A 25,038-nucleotide genomic window follows, 5' to 3' on the forward strand; every position below is an offset into this window, starting at 1 on the left:
GAGAGAGTGGAGAAGGAGATAGAGTGTGGTATTTGGGAGATCTGAGGTGATTAGAGTGCAAAGTGAATAAGAACTGTAATGCTAATAGTTGGTTGAGATTGAAGATAATAGAAGTCACCTATGATTAATAATAATAACATCTGTAATCAATAAAAATGTTTTATTTAAAAGACAGTGAAGTTTGGACCTGCATCTTCATCCTTCCATAATTAATGTTGATTTAGTGATCAACTGGTGGCAGCGGGGTAAAAAGGAGTAGTAGTTTGCCTTCGTGTGCTCTGTGTTTGGAGGGTCAGGCAACGGGCACAAGGGTGAACGCCACAGAGATAAATGAAAATCACAGCCAATATTGTCCAGTATACAGATGAATCAACTGAATCCAGTTCACAGCATTTCAGAAGTATAAACTAAAGCACTAGCTTGTGAAGATCTAGTTGGCTGTGCATGGAAGACTCTAAATTCCGTGTGTCCATTCTCTAGATAAAAATGCCTGGAAAGGAAGATGACAGATAAGGATTACTGATTTGTTGGGTTTTTTAAAAATCACAATATTTTAACTGTTAACTTTAATTGCAACTTGGTCCTAGTTAACAAAGTAGGCAGAATTATACTACTACATAGATTTTTACTATATCATCACTGGATTTATGGGATTTGAATAATTTTGCCAACACCATTTCTAGAATTGACAGAGGGACTACACTGTGATGTGCTGTCAATCCAGAACCAAATTACAGTAACTCTAATAGAGTTTCCACAGTAAATGAGATATTTAAGGAGTGGTTTCACTAGTTGCACACTCCCAGTGAGCTTCCACAGCTGACTGTAGGTCTTCTGAGCGCTATTGTTACTCTACCCACTACACCAGAGGTCCTCAGCTCCTGGTTCACGGCCTGGTGCCGGTCCGTGGCCTGAGCCAGACCAGGCTGCTGAGACAGATCTCCAGTCCCCTGTTCCATGAACTCACCCCCGCACAGTCCATTTGTGGCTGTGCGTGCTCCAGCACGCCCATGCGAGCGCAGCACCACTGTTTGCACATGCGCACAAGCATGCACACACCCAAACAAGCGCTGTGCTGCCACATGCGCATGAGTGCGCCCATGCCTGTGCAAGCGCCACACCACTGTTTGTGCGTGCACATGAATGTGTGATCTCTTGTGTGCATGTGCAAACAGCGGTGCGGTGCTCACATACGCGTGCACATGCTTCTGCGAAAGAGTGCATGTGCGTGAGCACAGGGGTTGCCCTGCCTTCCCCAGCTGGTCTGCAGACCGAAAAAGATTGGGGACCGCTGCACTACACCACAATGAGTGCCCTTGTGTGGATAAGAATAGCAAAATCACTGAAGCATAACCATCAAGGAATAATATAATGGAAATTAAGCAAAAACAAAAGAAAAAGAAATATAGAAAAATATAAAAAGAAAAATGTGGCATATTAAAGTCTGCTATATTTGAATGTGAGCTTTTATGGACAAGTCCACTTCTTCAGACACGAGTCATAAGATTTTTACTATACCATCACTATCGGATTTAAACTTGAAACTAGGGAGACGAAATCTGAAATTAGATAGACCAAAAAATGCACTGGAGGAGTTAAAGATTGTTCTGCTGGAGCTGATAATGTTAGCCTTATTGTTAGCCTTAATGTTACATATTGGCTTGTTTGTACCTTAGGGAGGCGGTTGTGAATCTTGGGGCCTGCCTGTGCCTATGTGCCTATTCTCATGTATGCCTTTAGGAACGTTTGTTGCTATAGCTGTATGGGGGAAGATGGGATAGTGGCCTTCAGAAGGGACCTAGATAACATAAGGCTAGAATACACATCCCTTATCAGGGATAACCAGCACTGTCCCAAAACTGTTTCAAACCTGTTTTCCAGGCCTCATCTCTGGCATCATCTGAGTCACTCCTCCTAACTCTTTGGCATAAGAAACCTATAAGAATGGGCTTTTGTTTTTGTAAAGGTCTTTTGTTCACCTTTAGTGCATAGCCACTAGTGTGTGTTTCTGGGCTTCACCAAAATTGTGTTGTATCACACTGGTCTCCTTTTCTTGGTCTTCCACCAGGGACCATCCCAATCTAAAATTGGGTAACAGTAATTCAAGACACTTGACATTTGTGTTGTTCTATAATGGCTTCTAAATTCCTGATATGCAAGAATTAAAAATTAACCTTAAAAAAATTGAGCATGCTCAATTCACAGTTTAACTTTACTCAAATCATACTACCATCAAGAGAAAAAAATTAAGTGTGTTTGTGGTTCCCTGATAATAACGCAGAGTAGACACATTCTAGATGGGCGGTATATAAATCCAATAAATAAATAAAGTAAACACATTCACTTGGGAAAAGCTCTAATTTGTTTGTTTATTTATTTATTTATTTATTTTATTACATTTATAGCCTGCCCATCTAGTCATATAGACTACTCTGGGTGGGTAACAACATATCATATAACAATTTAACAATTTAAAGTTGTTGTTGTGGAAAAGAATAACATTTAAAAAGCAAAATTCAAGTGTGTAACATTTACATGTGGTCTTTGGGCTGGGATCTGGAATTGGAGTCTCTGGACATTGGCCCTAGCGTCCAGTCCCAACTGCATCTTGGAAGATATACAAGGTCAGAAGTTATGAGGACAAGAGGAAAAATCTGGGGGAGGCAAAAATATCGATCCAACCATTAATCACATAATCCAGTATCCACCTTTTAGTAGTCTCAGCTAAAAGATGCACTAAATCAGTTGCTGACTATTGAGTCAACACGGAATCAACATCTCTAGCTGAATCTAGCAAAGGGACACTGGCCATTAAATAATTAACCAAGTGCTTCTAGACTGTCTTATTAGTCCATAATGCTGCTGTAATCCACTGTGGCTGAAACCCTGTGGCATAGTGTAGACAAAACTTGTAACGTTCATGCTGTTCCTAGCTGGCAAATAAAGAATCCCACGACAACTCCACCAGGAGTCACAGTTGGGAATTTTTAATTGGCCAGTTAGGAATGGACTGAAAATTACAAATGTTCTTACACAAAGCACCAGGATCTTAGCCTGTGATTATATTCTTTATATTTTTATTTGTCTGCCATTTTTCTCCCTGTGAAGGGACCCAAATTTACACTCAAGTGTTGATACTTCACCGGATGTGCTTAATAAAAAATATCTATCAATTATCTCCAGTGGCCTAGATTTATAATCTCAAGTACAATATGCAGGTAAAGCCTTGCCTCCAAATTTTCCTTTGGACGGTTTTCCACATCACTGCTGAATGCTGGCAGAAGTGTGCTAAGTCCAGCTTTTCCTTTCAGCCAAAAGGTTTTTTGTTGTCCTTTGCCCTAGAAAAGAAAAGTGAAAAAAAAGTGAGTTTACCAAACCCTTTCTCCAAATGTCCAAATCCTCCTTTTGGGGAATGAGCCATCATATGCCTTCAGTTGTCAGTGTTCTCTCAGGATCCAGCTGTATGTTACAGGAAATCTGTCTCTGCTAAAAGAGGGAATTGATGTAGTGCTGGTTGTATGGGATTGTCACAACAGGAATTCTTTTCACACCGTATAATTTGAAAATTATTGTCTTGAGATTGGATTTTTTTTATTCTATATTTTACATTCACCTATAGGCAGATGCCTTTACCTGCATAAATCCAGTGGATTAGCTGGTAATCTTGTGGATCTTGGTCTAGTGCATTTGCTGCTGGCAGCAGCCAGTTGTTTAAACCTGAATTTTTAAGATGACAATAATTGTTTGCCTGTGTGCAAAAGTTTGGTACTGTTGTGTCCTTCAGATTTCTTTGATCTTCTAGTTCAATGACAGACATACCTTTATTTTTATAATTCCTCTTTCTTGCAAATCATAACCTCCAATTTTCTGAAGAGCACTTGCTGTGATCACAGATACATGAATATGCAGAGCTACAGGGAGGGAGGGAAGAAAAGGAAGAGAGAAAGATTTACATTATTGTGCATCAATGATTGTATTGGGAGTGAAAGTATTTGAATATATTCTAGCTTAAAGAGGTATGGCCACTCATTTATTTTTCTGATAGTTAATGTTTGCAGCTTAAGGATATACCTATGAAATAGGAAAAATAAGGGGAAGATCAAGCTGATTTCAACTTGAACAAAAATGTATGGTATTTATAGCCAAAAAAAATTAATAGGAAGCCAGGTCCCATGATACACTGGAGTCTAGTTCATGGCACATAAGGCATGGCAATGACCTTATACCAGCTTCTTTTTCATCTGCTTAAGACTCACCAGAGCCACCATAACTTGTTGTGGGCCTGCACTGCATCCAGTCAATCCTATGGTGGATTGACTAGCTGAATGATAGGACTTCATCAGCTAGAATGGATGGAGCAAGTCTGCCTGTGGATCTTTACAGTGTTCTCCAGCTCAGTTGTCCTTCAGACTTTATGGAACTCCATTGTGGATCCTTTGGTAACAATGATGACGTGTGTGCCCAGCTCAGGGGAACACTCTTAGTCTTCACAGCAAATAACAGGGGGTCCACTCAGTGTTCTTGCACCCAAAGGTGCCCATATTTTCTATTATTCCATGCACTGTCTAGCACAAGCCTGGGGCTCACATTATACAGCAAACAGGTTGGCCTGTGTTTGAATCCAATGCCTTGTGTGACACCAAAGCTCTTTCTACCCATCACCTTATCCACCTTTCCAACTAAATATGAGTGAGTTGTGTTGTTTTTTCAGAATTAAGAGGCTTCATGCATAAGCATGCAAAGTCAGCCTGCAAGCTGCTATTATCTTCCTCTGAAATATAATGTGTTGACTAATAGAGCTTTACCATTTTCATAAATCTTCCCATTACCTCTGTAATAAATGAACACAACATACGTAAACTGGTACTTTCCATCCTTGAAGCTGTATTCACGGTATCTCCAAAGAGGCAGTAGCGTGGCCTTGTGATTCCCACTACTCCTGCAACAACAGGGCCTATGGGAACAAGCACCAAGACAGATGTGAATCACGCAGACCAGAAACACCATGATTCCAGACACTATACTTTTTTTGAGGAACAGGTACTACAGATTAGAGATGGGCACGAATCCCTGACCCACCTCTTCATCTGTGTGGTCAGCTGAGAGAGAAAGTGGAAGGAGGAAGAGGACGCTGCAAACAGCGAGTGGGTCATTGCACTGGGGAGGCAAGGAGGGAAGTGTGTGCCACTCAAGGAATTGGCAAGAATGCAGGGGAGGCGAGTGCTGTCCCTGCACAATACCTGTGTGGGTGCACTGACAACTCAGTCCAGACAGGGACAGCTTAATTCGTGCCCATGGTGGAATGCCCATGTCACTCCTGTTTATCATAGCGGAAGCTCAAGTGCAGGAGCCTATGAGAATACAGGAGGGGCAGAGTCAAAGAGACAGAGAAAAGGGGGCAGTGGATGAAGAGTTAGAGAGGAGATTTAGGGAGAGAAGGAGAGAGAATTGGAGAGTTAGAGAGAATGAGAAGGAGATAAATGGAATAATAAAGCTAAATAGATAGTCAGGAAATTTTGCTTGACGATGATCGGTTCCCTGCTTCAGGAACCGATTTTTCGCTAGATGATTATTTTAAAACAGCTGACCGGCGGCTCTAAAATGGCCGCCTGCTGTGCAAAATGTGCTTTAGGATGGATTCCTCGCTTTATAGGCACCGAAAATGGCTGCCCCTATGGAGGATCTTCACTGGACGCTGAGGTATTTGGCCCATTGGAATGCATTGAACCGGTTTTCAATGCATTTCAATGGGCTTTTTCATTTCGCTTGACGAGGATTTTGCTTAACAGCAATTATCCTCGTCAAGCGAGGCACCACTATAAGTAAATACAACACCTGAATAAGCAAATGTGTAATCAAATATAAGAAGTTTAATGAATGATCCTAAACAATAATAAAACAACATCTGTGATTTAAAAACCAAAAGATAAATACAGTGGTGCCCCATATAGCGAGGTTAATCCGTTCCGGATTAACCTTCGCTATACGAAAACATCGCTGTGCGGGTAAGGAAAGCCTATTGGAACGCATTAAACTTAGTTTAATGCGTTCCAATAAGCTTCGAAACTTACCCCTCCAGCAATGTTTTCGCGTCCGGCGGCCATTTTGGAGCCGCCGGATGACCCGAAATGGCCCCTATCAGTGTTTTCGCGCCCTCCTCTTGCGCAAGGGGAGGGCGCGAAAACACTGATAGGGGCCATTTCGGGTCATGCGACGGCCATTTTGGAGCCGCCGATCAGCTGTTCGGCGGCTCCAAAATGGCCGCCGGAGGCCCCAATCGTCGCAAAGCGAGTGCGGCGATTAGGGCTGATCCGTATAGCGATCCCCAAAAAGGGATCGCTATACGGATTCTTCGTTAAACGGTGCGCTCGTTAAGCGAGGCACCACTGTAAGTTATATTGGTAGCACGTGTCTGATGCATATATGGTGCAGTGTGGATGAGAGATCCACTGGTGGTAGCAGAAGAAAGAGTAAACATATCCAGAGGGTGAACCTGTGTTTGGGGAAAACAAACAGGGAACACTGGGTGGAACATCACAGTGCCCCTCTCTAATACAGGTATACATAATACAGACAGATGTAACTCAGCATCATCAATACAGTTTTATCAAATATATCAGTGCTTTACTTCCTTGAGTGAAACGTCATCTTCAGTTTTCCTTTCTTAAATGAAGCAGAGAAAAACAACAAAATTGAGTTGAGTGATCTGCAGTTCTTTGAGACAATGCAGCTTTACACACCAAACAGACATTTCCAACTACTTCTTTACTTCTGAAGAGCAATAAAAAAACTGGAAATACCTATTTCTTGTTGGCAGGCAGATGAGTTTCTGCAAAGGAATTCAATTAGGGAGGATCAAAAATAAAGTTCAGAGGTGAACAATGCCCTGTATGAATACAAATATTACCTGTATGGATGCCAATACGTAGCATCAGTTTCTCTTCTGGCATATGCCTAATCTTAAACGAAATAATTGCACTGAGAAAGTGCAAAGACATAGTAGCAATTTCCTCAACATGTTTTGTTCCATTACGAATGGGGAGGCCACTAGCAACCATGTAGGCATCTCCAATGGTTTCAACCTGTAAACGACAAAAGCTATCAGTCATGTTTGCAGAATAGTTGACCCCAAAGAATAACCATTAAAGGAAGGAAGGAACAAGGAAAAACATTAATGACAATTCATTTAAGCTATAAGCGGAACATGAAAATGGAAGGTTTATCTCAATTGCTTAGGAAGTATGTGGGCAATTGAACCATCATCAAGAGAAATAAATTGAGAAATATATTATAGCTAGGAAAGCATATTCCTTCTGTGAAGATTTAAGCCTTGCTCAGAAGAGGAAGGAAAGCCTGAGTGGGATGGGAGCTAATGAAAAGTAAATCTTGGGGATTTATTTTGATACTATGAGCTCAGGCTCTGCTACAGAAATGTCTTTGACACAGCACACTCTGCTCTCACAATTGCATATTGCAATCTAGATTTCAAAGGTAAGTCTTCCAGAAGTATTAATTAAACATAAACATTTTATTCTTCTTTAAAGTAAGAGATGGGGCTAGGAATTGTCGCATCACATTCTATTCATAAATTACATGTTAATATGTTTTTCCCTCAGGTGTGTACAGATACTGTACATGGCTATGCTTAACAGTACAAGCATAATGTCTTTAAAATTAATCCCTGTGATGATTTCAGTCCTGATTGTTTTTTTTCTTCTCCAGAGAATATGGGCACAGCTAAATTAGTTGTTTGCATGATGCCATTAATAGATTGAATGACAAGTGAGTGCTAGATGAATGAACAGTAAGACACTTAAGACAGTTGGAAGGGAAATGTCTGCATAGAACTAGGTTCAAAATCTTCACCAGAGTGTGATGAACTTTGATACAGGGGCCCAGATATCCTAAGTGTACAGAGAAACTGTGTGAAGGTGCACACTGGGTATCTGGTTTGAATAGGCAGATCTACAAACAGGAGCCCCTGTGTACTAATATAAAGTGCAAGCCAGCTGAGGGAGACTTATGGGTGCCACCGCCCCATCTACTTGTCACAATTAAAGCTGCCTACCTACCTTGTAAACATCATATATTTTGATGATATTATCGAACAGACTATATAGGTCATTGAGGAGAGTGACAACTTGCAGTGGAGAGCTGACAGCACACAATCTGGTGAAGCCAACAATGTCTGAGAAGAAAATGGAGACTGAATCAAAGCTTTCAGGTTCCACCGATTTCCCAGCAACAAGCTGTTCTCCAATAGACCTGAAAAATTGATGAAATATCACATCCAGCCTCTTGTTTGGTTTTTCTCTTCACTTCAGAAAAAGGAAATAAATTCTGAATCCTTCAAATCGTGCATGTTATCATTGAGTCATGTGCAGAGTTTGTACATAGAACCAATTCCTAGGGCAAGCTTGCAGGAATTAAGGGTTCAGCATGTGCAAAATTACAACTATAATATTTTTACCCTTTTTTTGTCACAATGTCATTTCAGGTTTTTTTTAAATGTTATTATCACACGTGTTCTTTAGAGATCTTAGTCAGAGTCCCCTTTCCTATCAGAGATCTTAGTCAGAGTTCCTTTTCCTAGTTCTGAAGAATCATGCCTCAGATAGAAACACCACTAACAGTATTCCTGTCTTCTGGCACTTTCCACTGGCTTCTGGTTTCTCCACTGAAGGGACAATTCTATCACATTCTTACCTCCCTCAGGCAAGAGAACTAGGATAGCTCTGTAACTCTTCCTCTTTTGAAATAATTAAAAGGCAGAGTTCTAGAAAATGCCTGAAGATCACAGTAAAACTCATCGAGTCATTTTGGATCTTTCTTTGGTTCTTTTGGTTCATTTTAGGACATCTACAGCAGAATACTGTAATTTAACAATATTGAAGGATTTCACTTACCCAGGTAGCATGGCTGATAAAAGCTTTTCAGTCTTCTTCTTTTCCACCATCAACTGAGTTGTCCTTGCTTCAACAACTTCCTCCAGATGATTTGCATATTTTTCCAATTTATTCACCATGTTGTCCAAGATACTGAAATGGCTTTATAAATGTTAACAAAGTAAATATTGAAGGAAACTGTTACATCTGTTATGAGGGGACCATGTGGGAGTTATGACATTTTTTCCTCCTATGGAGCCCCATTCCCATTCCAAAATTGCATTTACTATTGCAAAGGTGTATGTTCCTTTCCCATTATTAATACATAATCACTGATTTCTTCCTATTTATTTATAAATATACTCTCACTTATCATCCCTTTCTTAACTTTAACATTACATCTCATTAATAGCTATATCCCAAACCTCTCTATACTATTAATTTAATTGAACATTACACACAGTTTCCCAATTCCTAGCTACAATTAATCCTGCCACTGTTGATAAATGTAAAAATAATTATTTAATTGTCCAAGTGCATTGAACCCTATCAAATATTGATTTAAAAAACACTATTTTAGGATATGCCTCAAAATTTAATTCATTTATTTCATTTATTTCCTTGAAGACCAATTGCCAGAATTTCAACAAATTCTCACATTCCCATCACATATGAAAAAAGTACCCACTTTCTGACATCCTTGCCAACACAGCTTAGGACAATTAATATCTATTTGATTAAATTTCATGGGAGTTAAAAATATCTCCAAACTAGCTTATAATTTTTTTCTATTATCCTTACAGACAAAGATTTCAATATTCTTATATCTCATATATTTTTCCAAACTCTTGTACTTCTTTTCCTATAATGTTTTGAGCATATTCTCTTGATCTTCTGCTTCCAATATTTAATAATTTTAGTTCCAACCCCCTTCATTACTTTATTTTCACATGTACTTCCTTTTTGTAATGCAATTTCTTCATAATTTATGATTTCCCTATGTTTAACATTTCTTTTTATTCAATCCTTTTTACATGGCTCTAAATGAACAAGATTAAACCAAGATATGCTATCCATTTCCGACACTTATTTTATTTAGTCTTTATTTCCCCTATTTTCTACCGAATCTTTTATCCTAATCATTTCTTTATAAATTCCCAAATTTTTTTCCCAAGTTTCCTGGGAACTTTTCCAACTCTAGTACCAGATATAGCAGAGAAAGTGATTGGATAAGTATTTGTCTACAGTATATGCATTCCAAATCAAAAGCATATTTTTAAAGAAAGTATATTCAGTATTTTTCCCATGTTCTTACTATACTGTATTGTATAAAATAATAGTTGGGAGGTTCAGATATAGTATAGAATAGAAGATGTTTTATTTGCAAAATAATTTTTCATGGTGATGACATTGTCAGCCTTCCATGATGTAACTTACAGAACAGGATTGCAACCATTATATTTTACAATATCAAAACCCAGTGTGGTACAGTGCCAGATTAGGACTCAGGAAATTTGGGATTAGACTTCTGCTTAGCTATGGAAGCTCACTAGAGAAGTGCCAGTCGTAAGACCACAGCTTAAATATCCTGCATACCTTGGAAATTCTACCACAGCTGCCATAATTTGGAATCCTCTTGACAGTATAGAATATGTGACATATATATTATCAGTTTCATCTTTCTGTCTTTATTTGGATTTGCTTGTAATTGTGTTTGTATTGTTAACATGGTAAGCACTCCTTAGGTAGAGGGGCATTTCAGATATACATCTCTTGTTTCTCAAACAGGCCGCTGTATTAAATCTATTACAGCAAAAAGACGGAAAAATCTGGCAGCATCTTAAAGACCAAGTTATTTTATTTGGCATATGGTTTTGTGGACTTTATTTTTAGACACATAAAATTAGTTTTCTTCGGTAGTAGGTTTTGTAGACAAAAGGTTTGTAGATTTTACTCTACAAGAGATGAAATCTCCAAAAGTGGGCTAAAGTCCATAAAAGTGTATGTCAAACAAAACTTTTAAGAATTAGAATTAGAGTCTTGTGGTATCTTAAAGACTAAGGTGCCTTAAGAATCTTCTTTGTTTTCATTTTCCAGTTCGGTTTGCTGCTTCAGGGGAAAATACGCTAATGTTGAGTATTGAACAATAGATATTTCAAGTAGGACTCATCACTGTACACTTCATGACATGCTGGGTGATACAAAGGTTATTTTTCTTCTTCTTCTTCTTCTCTTCACTAATATCACCCAGATCTAATTTTATAATAACAAAGTGATTCACCTTTCAGGACTGGCATCTCTCAGTGCTCTCTTTACATCATAAAATGTTGGCCTCCTCTCTGGATGTTCATCCCAACAGGCCTTCAAAAGTGCAACAATGTTTTCATTACATTTCTCAATAGAAAGAGTGGGGCGCAGTGGAACAGGAGAGTTAGCTTCCTTGATTCTTTGTATTATTTCTGGAATTAACAATTTAATCTCATCAGATTTCAGATTATCTGGTTTATTTTAAGTTTATTTTTATAATATTTCTTCTTTGACTGTTTCCTGACCTCACTCTTTAGACATCTATAGAAACTGCTTGTGAGCCTGGCCAACTTCTTCATGAAGGGGGAGAAAAAAAAAGAATGGTCTGAAAGATAACATTACTCTTTCTTCCAGCAATCATACTTATTGAAATGGCCTTCTTGGATTCCTAAAAGGCCATGCTCCCAGCACTGATAATATTCAAAGGTACTAGCCATTCATCCTGACAGTTCAATGTCATCACAAGAAAAGAGCTGGTCACTACAGCTCTTTTCTGAATTTCCTTCTATCCCAAAATCAGCTTCATCTGATGCTGTTGTGAGTCAATATTTGAATGACATGTAAGACTCATACAAGCAAAAAAGAGTAATATATTGTGTGATCAGATGGCAAGAAAGGATTGTGTATGATCACACCCATACAGAGGCACTTCGCTGGGAGTGATCTCCCTTAAAGCAACCCTCCACCCACCCAGGAATCACTTCAGCCCAGTCCTCCTCCACCCCCAGAAACAGAACTAAAAAACCCAAGATGAAAACAAACTGACATCCATCTGCAGGTGAGTACATCAGCTGCTCTTTCTACTAAAACAAATCGTGGTTAGTCCAGAGAGTTAAGTCTAAACTAGTCTAAACTGAGCTTATCAGTATATTTGGAAACCAGTCTGCTTTTCCAGGTCCCTGCTGATCTGAGTGTTTTTTGGTAGAAAGAAACAAGAAGTAGTGTCACCTTAGAGCCTCGTGGCGCAGTGGTTAAACTGCGGTAATGCAGCCAAAACTTTGCTCATGACCTGGGGTTCAATCCCAGGTAGCCGGCTCAAGGTTGACTCAGCCTTCTATCCTTCTGAGGTCGGTAAAATGAGTACCCAGCTCGCGCGGGGGGGGGGAGGCAATGTGTAGCCTGCAAAATTAACTTGTAAACCACCCAGAGAGTGTTTGAAGCACCATGGGGCGGTATATAAGCAGCACACTTTGCTTTTTGCTTTTACAGTAGAACATGTGCCATTATGGAAAAATTGAACCATACTCATTCTGTTTTTCTACTCTCAAGAGCTTGATAATAACTTGTTAGCTTAGTTGTTTTTTAAAATGAGATACACATTTCATTAATGGGATGCATGCAACTCCTTCAGAAGCATTTCATTTTGGATTATTATTCTCTGAATTAAAAAATAAACTTTATATGCCTAGCGTATATTAAATATAAAATTCTCTCCTTCCCTCCCTCCCTCCCTCGTGCTCTCACACACCTACACATCCACATAAATAAGCAGGACATCAGCTAGCATAAGTATAGGTGCTTTAAGGGCATTTGCATAGATACTGAGAGTGGCACAGATTAAATAGTTCATTGTTTAGGTAGGTAGCTGTGGTACCAGAGGTTGAGAGTTTGATGCCCCACTTTGCCTCCTGGGAGTTGAGACAGCCTGTGTGGTCATAGGCAAGCTGTAAATACCCACAGAAGAAGGGAATGGTAAACCACTTCTGAATATTCTCTATCTGGAAAACCCTGAAAAGGGTTGCCATAAAGTCAGAATTGACTTGATGACACATGATTATTTATTACAATATACATCTACAGATGAACGAAAAATGAAGACTACGGCAGATCTCAAAGTAAGAACAGATAAACCTTCTGCACTCTTGTTCAGGTCTTGGAATGGACCGTCTTCATGATTGTATATCAGTTCCCTCATAATAATAGCAAAACTGTAGACATCACCCCTCTGGGTGCCATGGAATGGATATTCCCCCATTCTTAACAATTCTGGAGCTGTCCAGTAGAGAGCTACAAAATGATAGGAAAAAAATTTCATATGGGTATGAGATGAAATATTATCACTTTCAGATTGCTACAAATTATATCCTATCTAGTCATCTTTGCCACACTATACCCTCAAATCTCATTGCTGAATTATTATGGAAAGGCTTTGTTCTCCTTTTGGGATAGATAAATATGTCACCATTGTATATTATTACTCACAGTTACATTATTTTTCATTTCTGTGTCAACCTTTGTTTTAAAAACAATTCAAAATATAAATTAAAATAGGCATCTAGGTGTACATTTTGTCTCAAATTATCCATTTAAACAATATTTGATATTTTAAGACTTCCAGTATATGTGTTGCATTACTCAGACAGCCAATATCTTTTGCTTACATAATCTGTAACCTGGACATTCATTTAAGAGGAAGAAATTGAGTCATTTTGTATGGGGATCGGCAAATTTCAGATTCCTTAAATAAACCTATATATATAATTATGATGCGAGCCATACTCAATCGCACTTTGAAAGAATGGTGGAATATGAATCGCAGTCAGTCAGTCAGTCAGTCAGTCAGTCAGTCAGGCAGGCAGGCAGGCAGGCAGGCAGGCAGGCAGGCAGAGAGAGAGAGAGAGATTTCCTGAAGAGATTTTTTTTTCAGTTTGTCTACTAGAACATCAACAGAAGTCTCAATCTCTCACTGGCTAGCTCAGTAAATTGGGTATCTGGCTGTAGAGCCAGAGGCTGTCAGTCTGATTCCCCACTATGTCACAAGTGAGAGAAAAGCCAGGCTGTGTAGCCTTGGGCATGTTGCACAATCCCAGTGCACTCTCAGAGGAAAGGGATTCTGAGTATTCTATAGCTAGACAACTCTGGAAAGGGTCACTATAAGTTGGAAGCAATTTGACAAGATGTTGCTATTGTTGGCTGTAGCAAAGGCTGTCTGTTAACCGATATTCCACCCAATGGAGAAATAGGTAGTAAAACCATGCAATTACAATAGTTCATGTCCAGTTTTTGCACATTGCAATCTGAAAGTAGGAGGGGTGGCTGGATATTATGGTTAATAATTTGTCTTTAAATACCTACAACCAAGGATTGATATGCCCAAAGATGGAGGCGTGGAGGTTCAAAATACTTCATGCTCTTACTTGTATAACTGGTGTCTTCTGTTATTAGCCTGGTTTTCCTTCCATATTTCAACTCCCACAACCCAAATCCGCATAGTTTCACCTGCATGCGGCTATCTACCAAGCAATTGGTAGGCTTTAAGTTTCCGTGAGACTTCAGAGGGCTGTTGTGAATGAACAACATACCCTGAAAATGAATACAAAGTATGTATAAAAATACTGGTCAAAACAGCTCAAGGAGTACCAATATCCATGGTAAACAAAGGAATATTGTAATAGGATATTGCATTATCCACAAATAGAAATATTTTGGCTGTGTAGTATATTTAATCTATTCCGAAGATTCATTGCAGCAGGTGTATTAGTAACATTTTGACAGACATATCTATCACATCAAATAAACATGAAGCTTCGTTGCTCTTGCTGCAGAAGATAGCACCCTAACACATCTACCCCTCTGGAATTATGTGCAAGTCTAGATAGTATTAAAACTAAGGCATCAAGCAGGTTCCATTGGTCCTTCTCGTTTCTTTCCAGTATTCAATTGCTATTATCTGGATTTTTAAAACTATTTTCCAAGTAACAGAAAGCAATTTTGCTACTCCATACTCACATTGACTATGTCATAGGCAAAAGAGATTTTGAATATCCAATCCAGTTCAATACCAGAATGCATCAAAACATCCTAGAAAAACAATCAGTGCACAGGTTTTACATATGGAAATAACGTATTTCTTTGGAGATGTTTCAATACATAGTGCAAATATTGTGTACTTCATCAAGAATCTACCTTCATGTGACAAATCCACATGAACAGGAACATCACTTTCAGTAATAAACAAACAAACAAACAACCTTCACCATTATTCTTGAAACAGACATTCCACTCAGATGCCTGCTAAATGTCCTATGCCTGCTAAATTTTAAATTTACAGGAAGCATTTTTTTAAAAAAATCGATTTCAACTCTGGTCAGAGAAGGACACTAAAGAAAGTCTCAGGATGTAATCCCCACTCACCCCCTCCCATAAACTGTTAATACAATCAACAAGTGGCTACCTTTATGCTTCCTTTCTTGTAGTACTGCATTACAATGCAGATGTTTGGTGCCTCTGGACATATTCCATAGAAGACCACCAGATTTTCATGTCTCAGTTCTCTCATCTAAAGGGGAAAATATTGATAAATATGCTACTCAGTCTTGACATCACCTACACAGACCCATGCCATAGGCAAATGTTGCCACCCAGATACAAATAGTGAAGCAAACAGGGTTATTCAGCCTTCAGTTACCAATTGTACAGTGGTGCATCTGACACAATCAAAGACAGAGCATTTGTTCTACTCTGTCTCTGCCTGCCTGCACTGGCAGAAACATCAGTAATAAGGCCATCTTGGATTATGTTGTCACTAAAGTCAAGTCTACAATATCTGTGCCTGCATAGGCACAGGAATTGTTTTTCAAAAGCACATCACCTTTATCATGTTAGTGACAACAAAATCATCAAATCTGTATCAGGTTACTTTTTAACAGATGACAAAAAATAATATTGTCATGAATCTATTAACCCATTAACTCATTCATCCTTCTCTGTCCTAGAAGTGCTTGTTACCATCCATGACAGGATGAAAAGTGGCCCAGGATGGGTACCCCTGCTGTCTCTGGTTGCTAACCGGAGATAATGGTGGAGACTTCCCTGTGTGCTACTCACCAATAGGGAAATGAGTGGCATGCTGGCAATCCTGCTGTTATCTCTAAATACTTTCTCCACTGGGCAGCAGAGGGTGGAGATTGGGGGAAGTCACCCAAGCTTGCCTGGGTGCTCTATGGCAGTGGTCCCCAACCTTGGGCCTCCAGATGTTCTTGGACTTCAGGTTCCAGAAATCCCGGCCAGCAGAGGTGGTGGTGAAGGCTTCTGGGAGTTGTAGTCCAAGAACATCTGGAGGCCCAAGGTTGGGGACCACTGCTCTATGGGATCGACACAGAACCTCAGTAGGGAAGATTAGTGCCAAGATTCCTTAATCAAACATGAGTAGAAATATATTTCCTTCCTCAACAAAGCTCCATAATCCTTCATATTTCAGAGGTGTAAATCTCAGATCAGCTACGTGGCTCAGTGTTCCCTGCAGTCAGCTTATAATTCAAACACAGACAGAATGTCTTGGAAGAGTGAAAGTGAAATATACCATCTGAATCTCCTGAAGAACTGATAGTTTCCAGACATCTGTTTGACTATCAGTGAATCTGAGAGTGACAAGAATTTCCTGAAACAGAAGCAGTGATAGGTTGTGTGAGGTATCAATCGAAAGAAACATTATTAGAAAAATGAACACAGCGAACACTATTACAGGCATTTTCAAGGGTATGTGGGGGATCTTCCTGTTTGATCACATCACCTAAGCCACTCTGGGCATTTATATGATAGATATGATTGGTAGAAGAGAACATTGTTAATTAGAGGTCTCACTGGATTAATCAACAGCTTCAGTTAGGCAATTAAGCAGTCACACTCTGGGAAGAAGTCAACAATTCTACACCACACTTACATCATTTTAAGAACTTTATAATGTGACGTACTACCAGTTGGTACAAAGCTGAAACGTATTACAACAAAACCTGAACTACATAGGGCTTTACAATTCTATCTGTGAATTATTCTGGCTTTTAGCATAATGGATGGCTTTTGCCTTGTTCACTTGTCCATAACGGAAATAACTCACCGAGAAACAATATGTTTCATTTGCAGAAATGGCAGAATTATATGTCCATTTAGGATGTGTTTGTTTTGGATATTTACATATGCACATACAAAATACCTGATAAAGTCCAACTGAAGTGTAAAATGCTTCTTTTTTATGCTCCTTCTTCCATCCAGAGTAGTTATTAGCAGAAAGAAACAAATGAGAACCAACATTTTCTGCTTCTCTGAGCACCGATGTGCTTGACTGAGAGAGATCAAAGTTTTCCTTTGAAAGAGAATACAAGGTATTAAATTACCAATAGATACATTAGAGTGAGCAAAAATAGCACGTGCATTCAAAGCAAAGTTTGGATCTCCTGTACTCTGATTTCAATGTGTGGAGTGAAAATTCATTGAGTATGAAAAAGGTTTAGTGTTGAATACTAAATAAAAAGACTGTTTGCTCTTTGTCTATTTTACAATACATAAATATTGTTAACTAGGGACAAATATTATTTATATTATTATTATTTTATTTATTGGACTTATATACCGCCCCATAGCGCTACAAGCACTCTCCGGGCGGTTTACAATTTTTAATTATACAGGCTACACATTGCCCCCCCAGCAAGCTGGGTACTCATTTTACCGACCTCGGAAGGATGGAAGGCTGAGTCAACCTTGAGCCGGCTACCTGGGATTTGAACCCCAGGTCATGAGCAGAGTTTTAGCTGCAGTACAGCGTTTTAACCCCTGCGCCATGAGGCTCTTCTGAGAGGGAGAGCAGGGGCTTTGAACTTGCCCATGAACAAGTAGCACCTAAACAGCGGACAAGGAAGTCTCCCAAATCACTTGGTTACAGGCTCCCCCCACATGATGAAATGTTCAGTATTTTTATAATAATATTTTCGAAACTTGTCTCTATACTTCTTGGCCAGCTTGCGCAAATTTTATGCAAATATACACCTCCTCCCCTTTGTTATTTTTTTTCCTTGGTGATGTAGACAACACTACTCTAATGTTGATCAATGTATTTTAATTTCTGAACTACAGATATGTATTTCCTGTACTAGTGGGTAAGATATGCATTTCCTGTGTTAGTGGATCATAATAACAAAGATAAACCTTATGTTTATAGAAGAACTGGAGATTACAAAACATGCCTGTAATTAGACAGTTAGTCAAAGACAGCACATAAAGGAGACAAGGATACCAGAGTCCACAATCAGTATGGTACTTTCATAGTTACATGTGGGTAAGCATGTGAGCAAACTTAGGAAAGATTGTTTCCCAATCCTAGTGTATGTGCAATGTTAAATGCACATGTGTACCAAAGTAAACACTGAGAAATATCTACTGGAGTAGGTTATCCATTACCTCATTATCATTAAAAATGATGATATCCTCATAATTAATTCTCCACCAGAAATCATTAATTTGCTTTTGAAGACTCCACTTATGGATTTTCATATATACTGTCACACCGATGGCTCCTGATGCAGTTATTATCAGGAGAATTATCACAACAATCTGGGCTATACCTTCTAATGACAAAGGATAGAACAAGTCATTAGAAAAATGGAGCTAAGTTTGAATAATTCATACAGTAGAAAGGGTAGTGGGGTGTTAGACAGGTATGAGAAAAGAAAATCTGTAACACCATTGCAAAATGGAGATAAAAGGACTGGAACCAAAAGACATAAGGCAGTTGTACTTTAAGTAAAACAGAATGTATTTCACTCAAGCAAAGGTTAAAAAGTATGGAATCTTGTCCAAACCACGTAACATTGTTTGAAAGCTATCTGGAGTAATTTAAATTTAGTTTAGTTTCTTTATAAGAACTATACTATTAATATATGAGGGTTAACTCTTGAATTGGCCTTCTCAGCTACACTAGCTAGCATAGTCTCTTGAGACTGAAGGATGCCTACTCAGAATCACTTACGAACTTAGTGGCATATCAGCAAGAAGGTAGCAATACCAAGGAGTGTGCTTCAAAGGATGTTTTGATAACTAGTAAATTTTAAAAGGTGCTTATAAGGGACATTTTGGAGCATTTGACAACAATGCTTCACATTTTATGCCATTCTCTTTCCTGAGTTTTTTTTCCTAAAGAAGTAACGTAAAATAATGAACAAAAAGAAAGCAAGCTTCTTAACTTCTTAAACATGAATAAGGACAATTTTTTATTTCGTAAGATAATGTAACACTAATGAAAACAAATTACTTTTTAAAAGCAACTTTTCAAGTGCTGGTGTGATTTATAGTATCATACTCACTGGTAATTGGAGTTCTGCAGTGTTTATTGTGAAACCCACACAGTGGTTTGTCTTTAGGTATTTCTCCACCTGACCAACTGATTCGGTCGGCTTCTGTGGTTGGGCTGTGGACAGAAATAATAAGCAACAAACATTTCAGCATCTAATGTTTATTTATAGCAGGAGTAGGAAACTTGTGGCCTGTGGAAAAAGTTGGAAAATAAGTATGTGTGGGCCCAGAGAAGACTGGAGGGAGAGGGAATATAGTAGTATTCTTCAAATACACAAAGTCTTGACGGATAGAAAATTTGCTCTCTGCTGCCCTCAAGACTACATACCATGGACTTAAACTACAGGAGGAAAAAATTACATTAAATTGAATATTAGAAGCAAATTCATAATGGCAGGAGAATTTTGACAATGGAGTGAATTCTGTAGAGGATGATGGCCCTACAGAATGTTTCTAATGATACTGTGGGAGAACACATCAGAGATACTTCATCTGTATATTATGACTGTGATACACACGTAAGCAGTATATTGTTGTTGTTTATTTGTTAAGTCGCGTCCGATTCTCTGTGACCCCATGGACCAGAGCACGACGGGCCCTCCTGTCTTCCACTGCCTCCCGGAGTTTGGTCAAATTCATGTTGGTAGCTTCGATGACAGTATATAATGTTGCATAAATCTGATCAAAGAACTGGCTGCAATCCAAAGGTAGTTTAACTCTGCAGACAGTATTAAGTGATGGATGTACAAGATCTGAGTTCAGATCCTGACACAATACAGAACTTGTTTTACTTATGTTAGCTCGGTTAGTGGTTCTTGACCTCATATCCTCCCTTTTGAAAACAGAGAAAACAGGGAATGGAAGAGAACTATATAATACCCTGTATATAAAATCTACTATACAAAGAGTACATGAAATTGTTACTGGCAGTGATGACTGGAGGATTATATGTTCCATAGTCCAAAACCATGGAACCATACCTGATTATTTTTCTATGACCGTCAAAGTTAAGAACAGGAATGCAATGTGTGGAGTTGCCATATTTCTGTAGAGCATACACAGAATAGTCCATATTTCTCTCACCAGATTCATCAATGTGTATTGGGCCAGTAATGCCTAAATAAGAAGGATAATTAAAATACAAGCATACTAAGTATTTAGATATATAAAGAAAATGGAAAATAATCTCAATGAGAACGTGTCAACACCAGCACTGAACCTGCCTACTTCATTTTCAGTCCAACCCACCAGTGTGTGAAAAGTTCTCTTTTGGACTACAACTCCCATAATCCTTCAGTAAGATGATTCTGGGAAGTGCAAAAAACAAAACAACCCTAAACTTTTCAGACTGTGGCTCAGCCTACTGTTTATGTATATCTCATGAAACTGCTGCTTGAGCTGGATACCTGAGATGACTTCTACTTTTACAATATGCAATCTGAACAGAACAACCAGCCCAGGTGATCTTAATCCACAAGCATACCATGCACAAGGGTTTTATTGTAGCCTTTCAAAGTGTTGACAAGTGCTCTTCCATCATAGAAGTCCTTTCCCTGCTCTGACATTTCTTTTATAGTTAATGCATAAAGCAAAACTGCATCATGCAGGTAGGCTGCATAAGAACTTACCTAAAAGGAAAAAAAATAGAAAGATTGAGTTTGTAAGAAAAGGAGCTCAGAAACTATTATTTGAGATGTTTTCTGATCATATTTTTGGTGACTGGATGCAAGTGCAACTCGTACATCTTTGACACTTCTGTAGTCACTTCCCCTCTCTTAGCAGGGGAATTGGTCTCACAAGCTACATTTTCTGAAATGCTATTGGAAAAGTATTGTTCTTAGAAGCCTCTAGGAGCCTGACTCATCTCTAAATCAAATGTGTAGCTTTGTTTTCATGAAAAAACAGCATTTTAAATATTTGGTCACTTCTGATTTCTAACATGTTTTTTGGGGAAGTCAGTGGGTTGCAGCAAAATTGACATCCACACTTGCTGCATTTGTCCACACTTGCTGTAGTAGTCCATTAGCACAAGGGAAAACAAAACTGTTAATCCGGACTGGCTGACATGATGCTAGTGCTCTGTCACCTGCTCTGACTGCCAGACCACTTTTAAGTTGAGTTCAAAGTGCTAGTACTACTGTAGAAAGCTCTAACTACTTGGGTCCTGGTTATCCAATGGAGCTTCCCATTTATACCTACGGAGACCCTAAATGAAGTGAGGTGCTTCACAGAGACATGCTCCACTCTACAGTCCTGATGCAAATTGTCCACCAATTTATTTTATTTATTTATTTATTTATTTATTTGATTTTTACCCCGCCCCTCTAGACCATGTCTACTCGGGGCGGCTAAGGTATGTCCATCTCATAACCAGACCTGAAGACAGGTTGAAGTGCATCTCGACAATCTGTCTTATTCAGGAACCCTTGGAGGTTGGAAGCTACCTTGCCTAGGAACTGGGAGACTGGCTTGTACTTACTTTTTTTTTCAGCAGTGATCTCAATACAGCCTCCCTTATGTATATTGGAAACCTGCCCTGCTGCAAGGAGGCATTCACCACTCACCCTTATCCATCTGGCCAGTCTTCTCTGCCTGAAGGGGCAAAGGTCCACCACAAATGTGGTGGCTGCCACCTCTAAAAGGATCTTGTCCATATCCTCAGGCTCCAGAAACCAAAAAGAATCCATTGTCATGGAATAAGCAGCGGGCAAAGTTACATCAGTGACACCTATGTCAACTACAGCTTCTAAATAAGAGCAGATAAGAGTAATTTTGTCTGAATTGATAAATTCTTTATAGTGAGAAAAATATCGGATTAAGGACGGAGTTGGCAACAGTGGCAATAAATTAAGGTGGGGAAAATATGGTTTCGTTTGTGGGTTTTGTATGTCTCAATTTGGGATAATTTGTTGTCATGTCCCTTCAAGTCAAAACTAATTTATAGTGACTCTCACAAGGCTTTCAAGATAAGTGAGATATATAGAGAACGATTTTACAAGTTCCATACCCCCAGTGAGTTTCCATGGCTGTGTAGGGATTCAAACTCGGGCCACCTGAGTCCCAGTCCATTACTCTGTTGTCTACACCACACTGGCTATCAGAGATAATACAGTGGTGTCTCGCTAGACAGTTACCCCGCATGACAGTTTTTTCGCTAGACATTGGCTTTTTGCGATTGCTATAGCGATTCACAAAGCAGTGATTCCTATGGGGGAATTTCGCCAGACAATGTTTGGTCCCTGCTTCGCAAACCGATTTTCACTAGACGACGATTTTGACAGCTGCCTCTGTGCTCGCAAACGGGTGTTTTCGGGACCTAAGCTTTGCAAGACAGCGATTTAAACAGCTGATCGACGGTTCGCAAAGCGGCTTTCCTATGGCCAATCTTCGCTAGACGATGACGATTCTTCCCCATTGGAACACATTAAACAGGTTTCAATGCATTCCAATGGGGAAATGCTTTTTGCTAGACAATGATTTCGCTAAACAGCGATTTCGATGGAATGGATTATCATGGTCTAGCGAGGCACCACTGTACTTCTATATAATTAATCAATGATGTTAATTATGACCTCTTCTTCTGAAGAGAGAAAATTGTAAGAAGGGTGCTTCTCCTTCAGTTTGTTATAGACTTCTTTCACAAAATCTGGATAGGTCTTGTACTCTCTATAAGATCTGAGGGCTATCAGAAAAACAGGCTGATAAACCTCTATGATGCTGCTGTTTTCATTAGTCCAAGTCTCTTTCAAGAAATTATCCTGGAAGACAAAAGAAGGAATATACTAAATATATTTAACACTCTGTTGACAGCTTCTCCCATTTAACACAGAGACAATCACTATCTCAATGTTAAAAAATAGTCATAACTTCAAATATTTTACTGTCAAGTGACCAATTGCACAGAACGAATCTTGCATTTTATATTACCTCAGCTGCTTAATAACCCCTGCAACACAGCAGTGTTCTGTTGAGGTACTGTTTGGGTAATGTATGAAGTCCTAGACTCATAGTTTTCATTTTGGTAGTGTGCTCTATTCTGGATCATGCAAACCAATTTGGATGACATGAATTATTGTGGACTTTGGGGGGGGGAAGGGGAGAGTGTGCCCTTCTGCAGCTTCAGGCAGTTGTTTTTCCCAGCCCCATAATTTAGTAAAGAAGTTTCACACTTTGTTTTTAAACAAGACAGAAATGAAATACTCACTGTGTTGCAACCATTTACTAACCTCAAATTGCTGCAAGACAAAGAACACATACACCCCATTCATCATCCCTAATTCTTTGGCTTCTAACAAAATGGATCTTGCATCCAGAGAGCTGCAGATTAAAACTATGACTGCAAAGGAAGTTAAAGGGATCAGTTTTCCATTCATCAAAGGTCAGTGTACAAATCATCTACAGTAAGTCAGTGGTAGCAACTATGGATTGGGCTTCCAGTACCATGGAAATAGTATGGTGAAGATGAATGAAATAATAAAATAATTTATTTCTGAATGCATACAGTCTTGTATATCAAGATATTATGTCTGCTGGATAGTTTTCATCCATGGATATGACTAAAAGGGGGGGTATTTACATACGAATACCCCCACAGGTCCAGCCCTCGGGGACATACTGTCCATTCACCCGTCTGCTGCTGATGCCAGCTCTACTCTCCCTTCCAATCGCTCCAGAGCTCATGGTCAACTAGCCACTCCTGGCAGAAGGAGGGAACATGAGCCTCCCTGCCAGGCTGATGAGTGGCTAGTTGACCGTGAGCTCCAGAGCAATTGGAAGGGAGCACAGAGCCAGCTGCAGCAGCAGATGGGTGAGTGAATGGTCTGGCCCCATGGAGCCAGACACTCATTATGTCCACCTGCTCTAGATATACAAATGAATGCATAATGAAGGGTGCCTTACTATGAGTGGGCAGCATTAGGTTGAAGTTAAACTCAACATAAATCTAATACTCTACTTTTTTTTCAAATTAGCTGCATATGTTAATGGCTCTTATTCAGTCAGTCATATCCAGCCCAATTACAACCAGGGTTATATTTTCTGATTGAAAGCATCAACAAGTAATTTTTCCCTTCACTGTGAAGTACTGCAACATGAACACAAAATAATGCATTTCTGAGAGAAAAAGCAAGGTTTTTTGCACTGTGAATGCCCTTGCAAATTCAATAAATTGCAGAACCATCATCTGCCAAGTACGTCAAGACAGGAATAATGCCAACCAATGCACTGCATGTGAATACTTTGTCATGCAAATGCAGTAAAATTGAATGCAAAAAGGTGTGATGAGTCATTGTTGACAGTGAATGAGTATCAGAATTCTGCATCCAATGTCTTGGAATACTCACTCTTGTTATAAATTGGAGATAACTAGACCTGTTAGTCTTCGGTAACCATGTGACTGGCACATCGAAAATGAGCCACCCCCTCTTGTTAGTGAAACTAGATGTTCTGCTATACACTTTGAATACTTGCCAAAGACAACCCCACATACAGCACTTCATTCAGGATGTACATACCTATGGTATGCGTTGTTCTGGCTAGATAAGGCATCAGGAACAGGTGCAGCTGATGCACTAGCTTTACCATGCAAATGTACTCTTGGCCACTGTCAAAACATGGTCATCCAAATTCAGCACTGAATTCAGACAAACCTAAGCTGAGAACCTTTTAGTGGAAGAATAATGCAGTGCAGCTTCCTTGACCTACATTTCGAGTGATCAGAAGCACCTCTGACCTGGAGCAGCATCTCTGGATTAAGTGCCAGTTTGCTTACTCCCCTCCCAGT

General features: G+C 39.3%; 1 protein-coding gene across 3 annotated transcripts; it reads right to left on the reverse strand.

Moving 5' to 3' along the window:
• Positions 1-141: 141 nt before the first annotated feature.
• Positions 142-15,949, reverse strand: LOC110072006 (guanylate cyclase 2G). Of its 3 annotated transcripts, XM_072993270.2 has the most exons (12): positions 15,367-15,949; positions 14,922-14,993; positions 14,330-14,495; positions 13,044-13,199; positions 11,167-11,344; positions 8,907-9,047; positions 8,073-8,265; positions 6,908-7,082; positions 4,856-4,954; positions 3,820-3,911; positions 3,231-3,338; positions 142-490 (listed from the first exon to the last, which is right to left on the reverse strand). In XM_072993270.2, the coding sequence occupies exons 1-12, from the start codon at positions 15,469-15,471 to the stop codon at positions 455-457; spliced, it is 1,521 nt and encodes a 506-aa protein (XP_072849371.2). In that variant the 5' UTR covers positions 15,472-15,949; the 3' UTR covers positions 142-454. The 3 variants fall into 3 exon arrangements, 2 of the variants coding, with proteins under 2 accessions (XP_072849371.2, XP_078245655.1); XM_078389529.1 differs by lacking the exon at positions 14,922-14,993; XR_013543147.1 differs by lacking the exons at positions 142-490; positions 14,922-14,993 and having other exon boundaries at positions 3,299-3,338; positions 4,830-4,954.
• Between the last annotated feature and the right edge of the window lie 9,089 nt (positions 15,950-25,038).

The sequence above is a fragment of the Pogona vitticeps genome, chromosome 3, assembly GCF_051106095.1.
Source record: "Pogona vitticeps strain Pit_001003342236 chromosome 3, PviZW2.1, whole genome shotgun sequence".
NCBI lineage: Eukaryota > Metazoa > Chordata > Lepidosauria > Squamata > Agamidae > Pogona > Pogona vitticeps.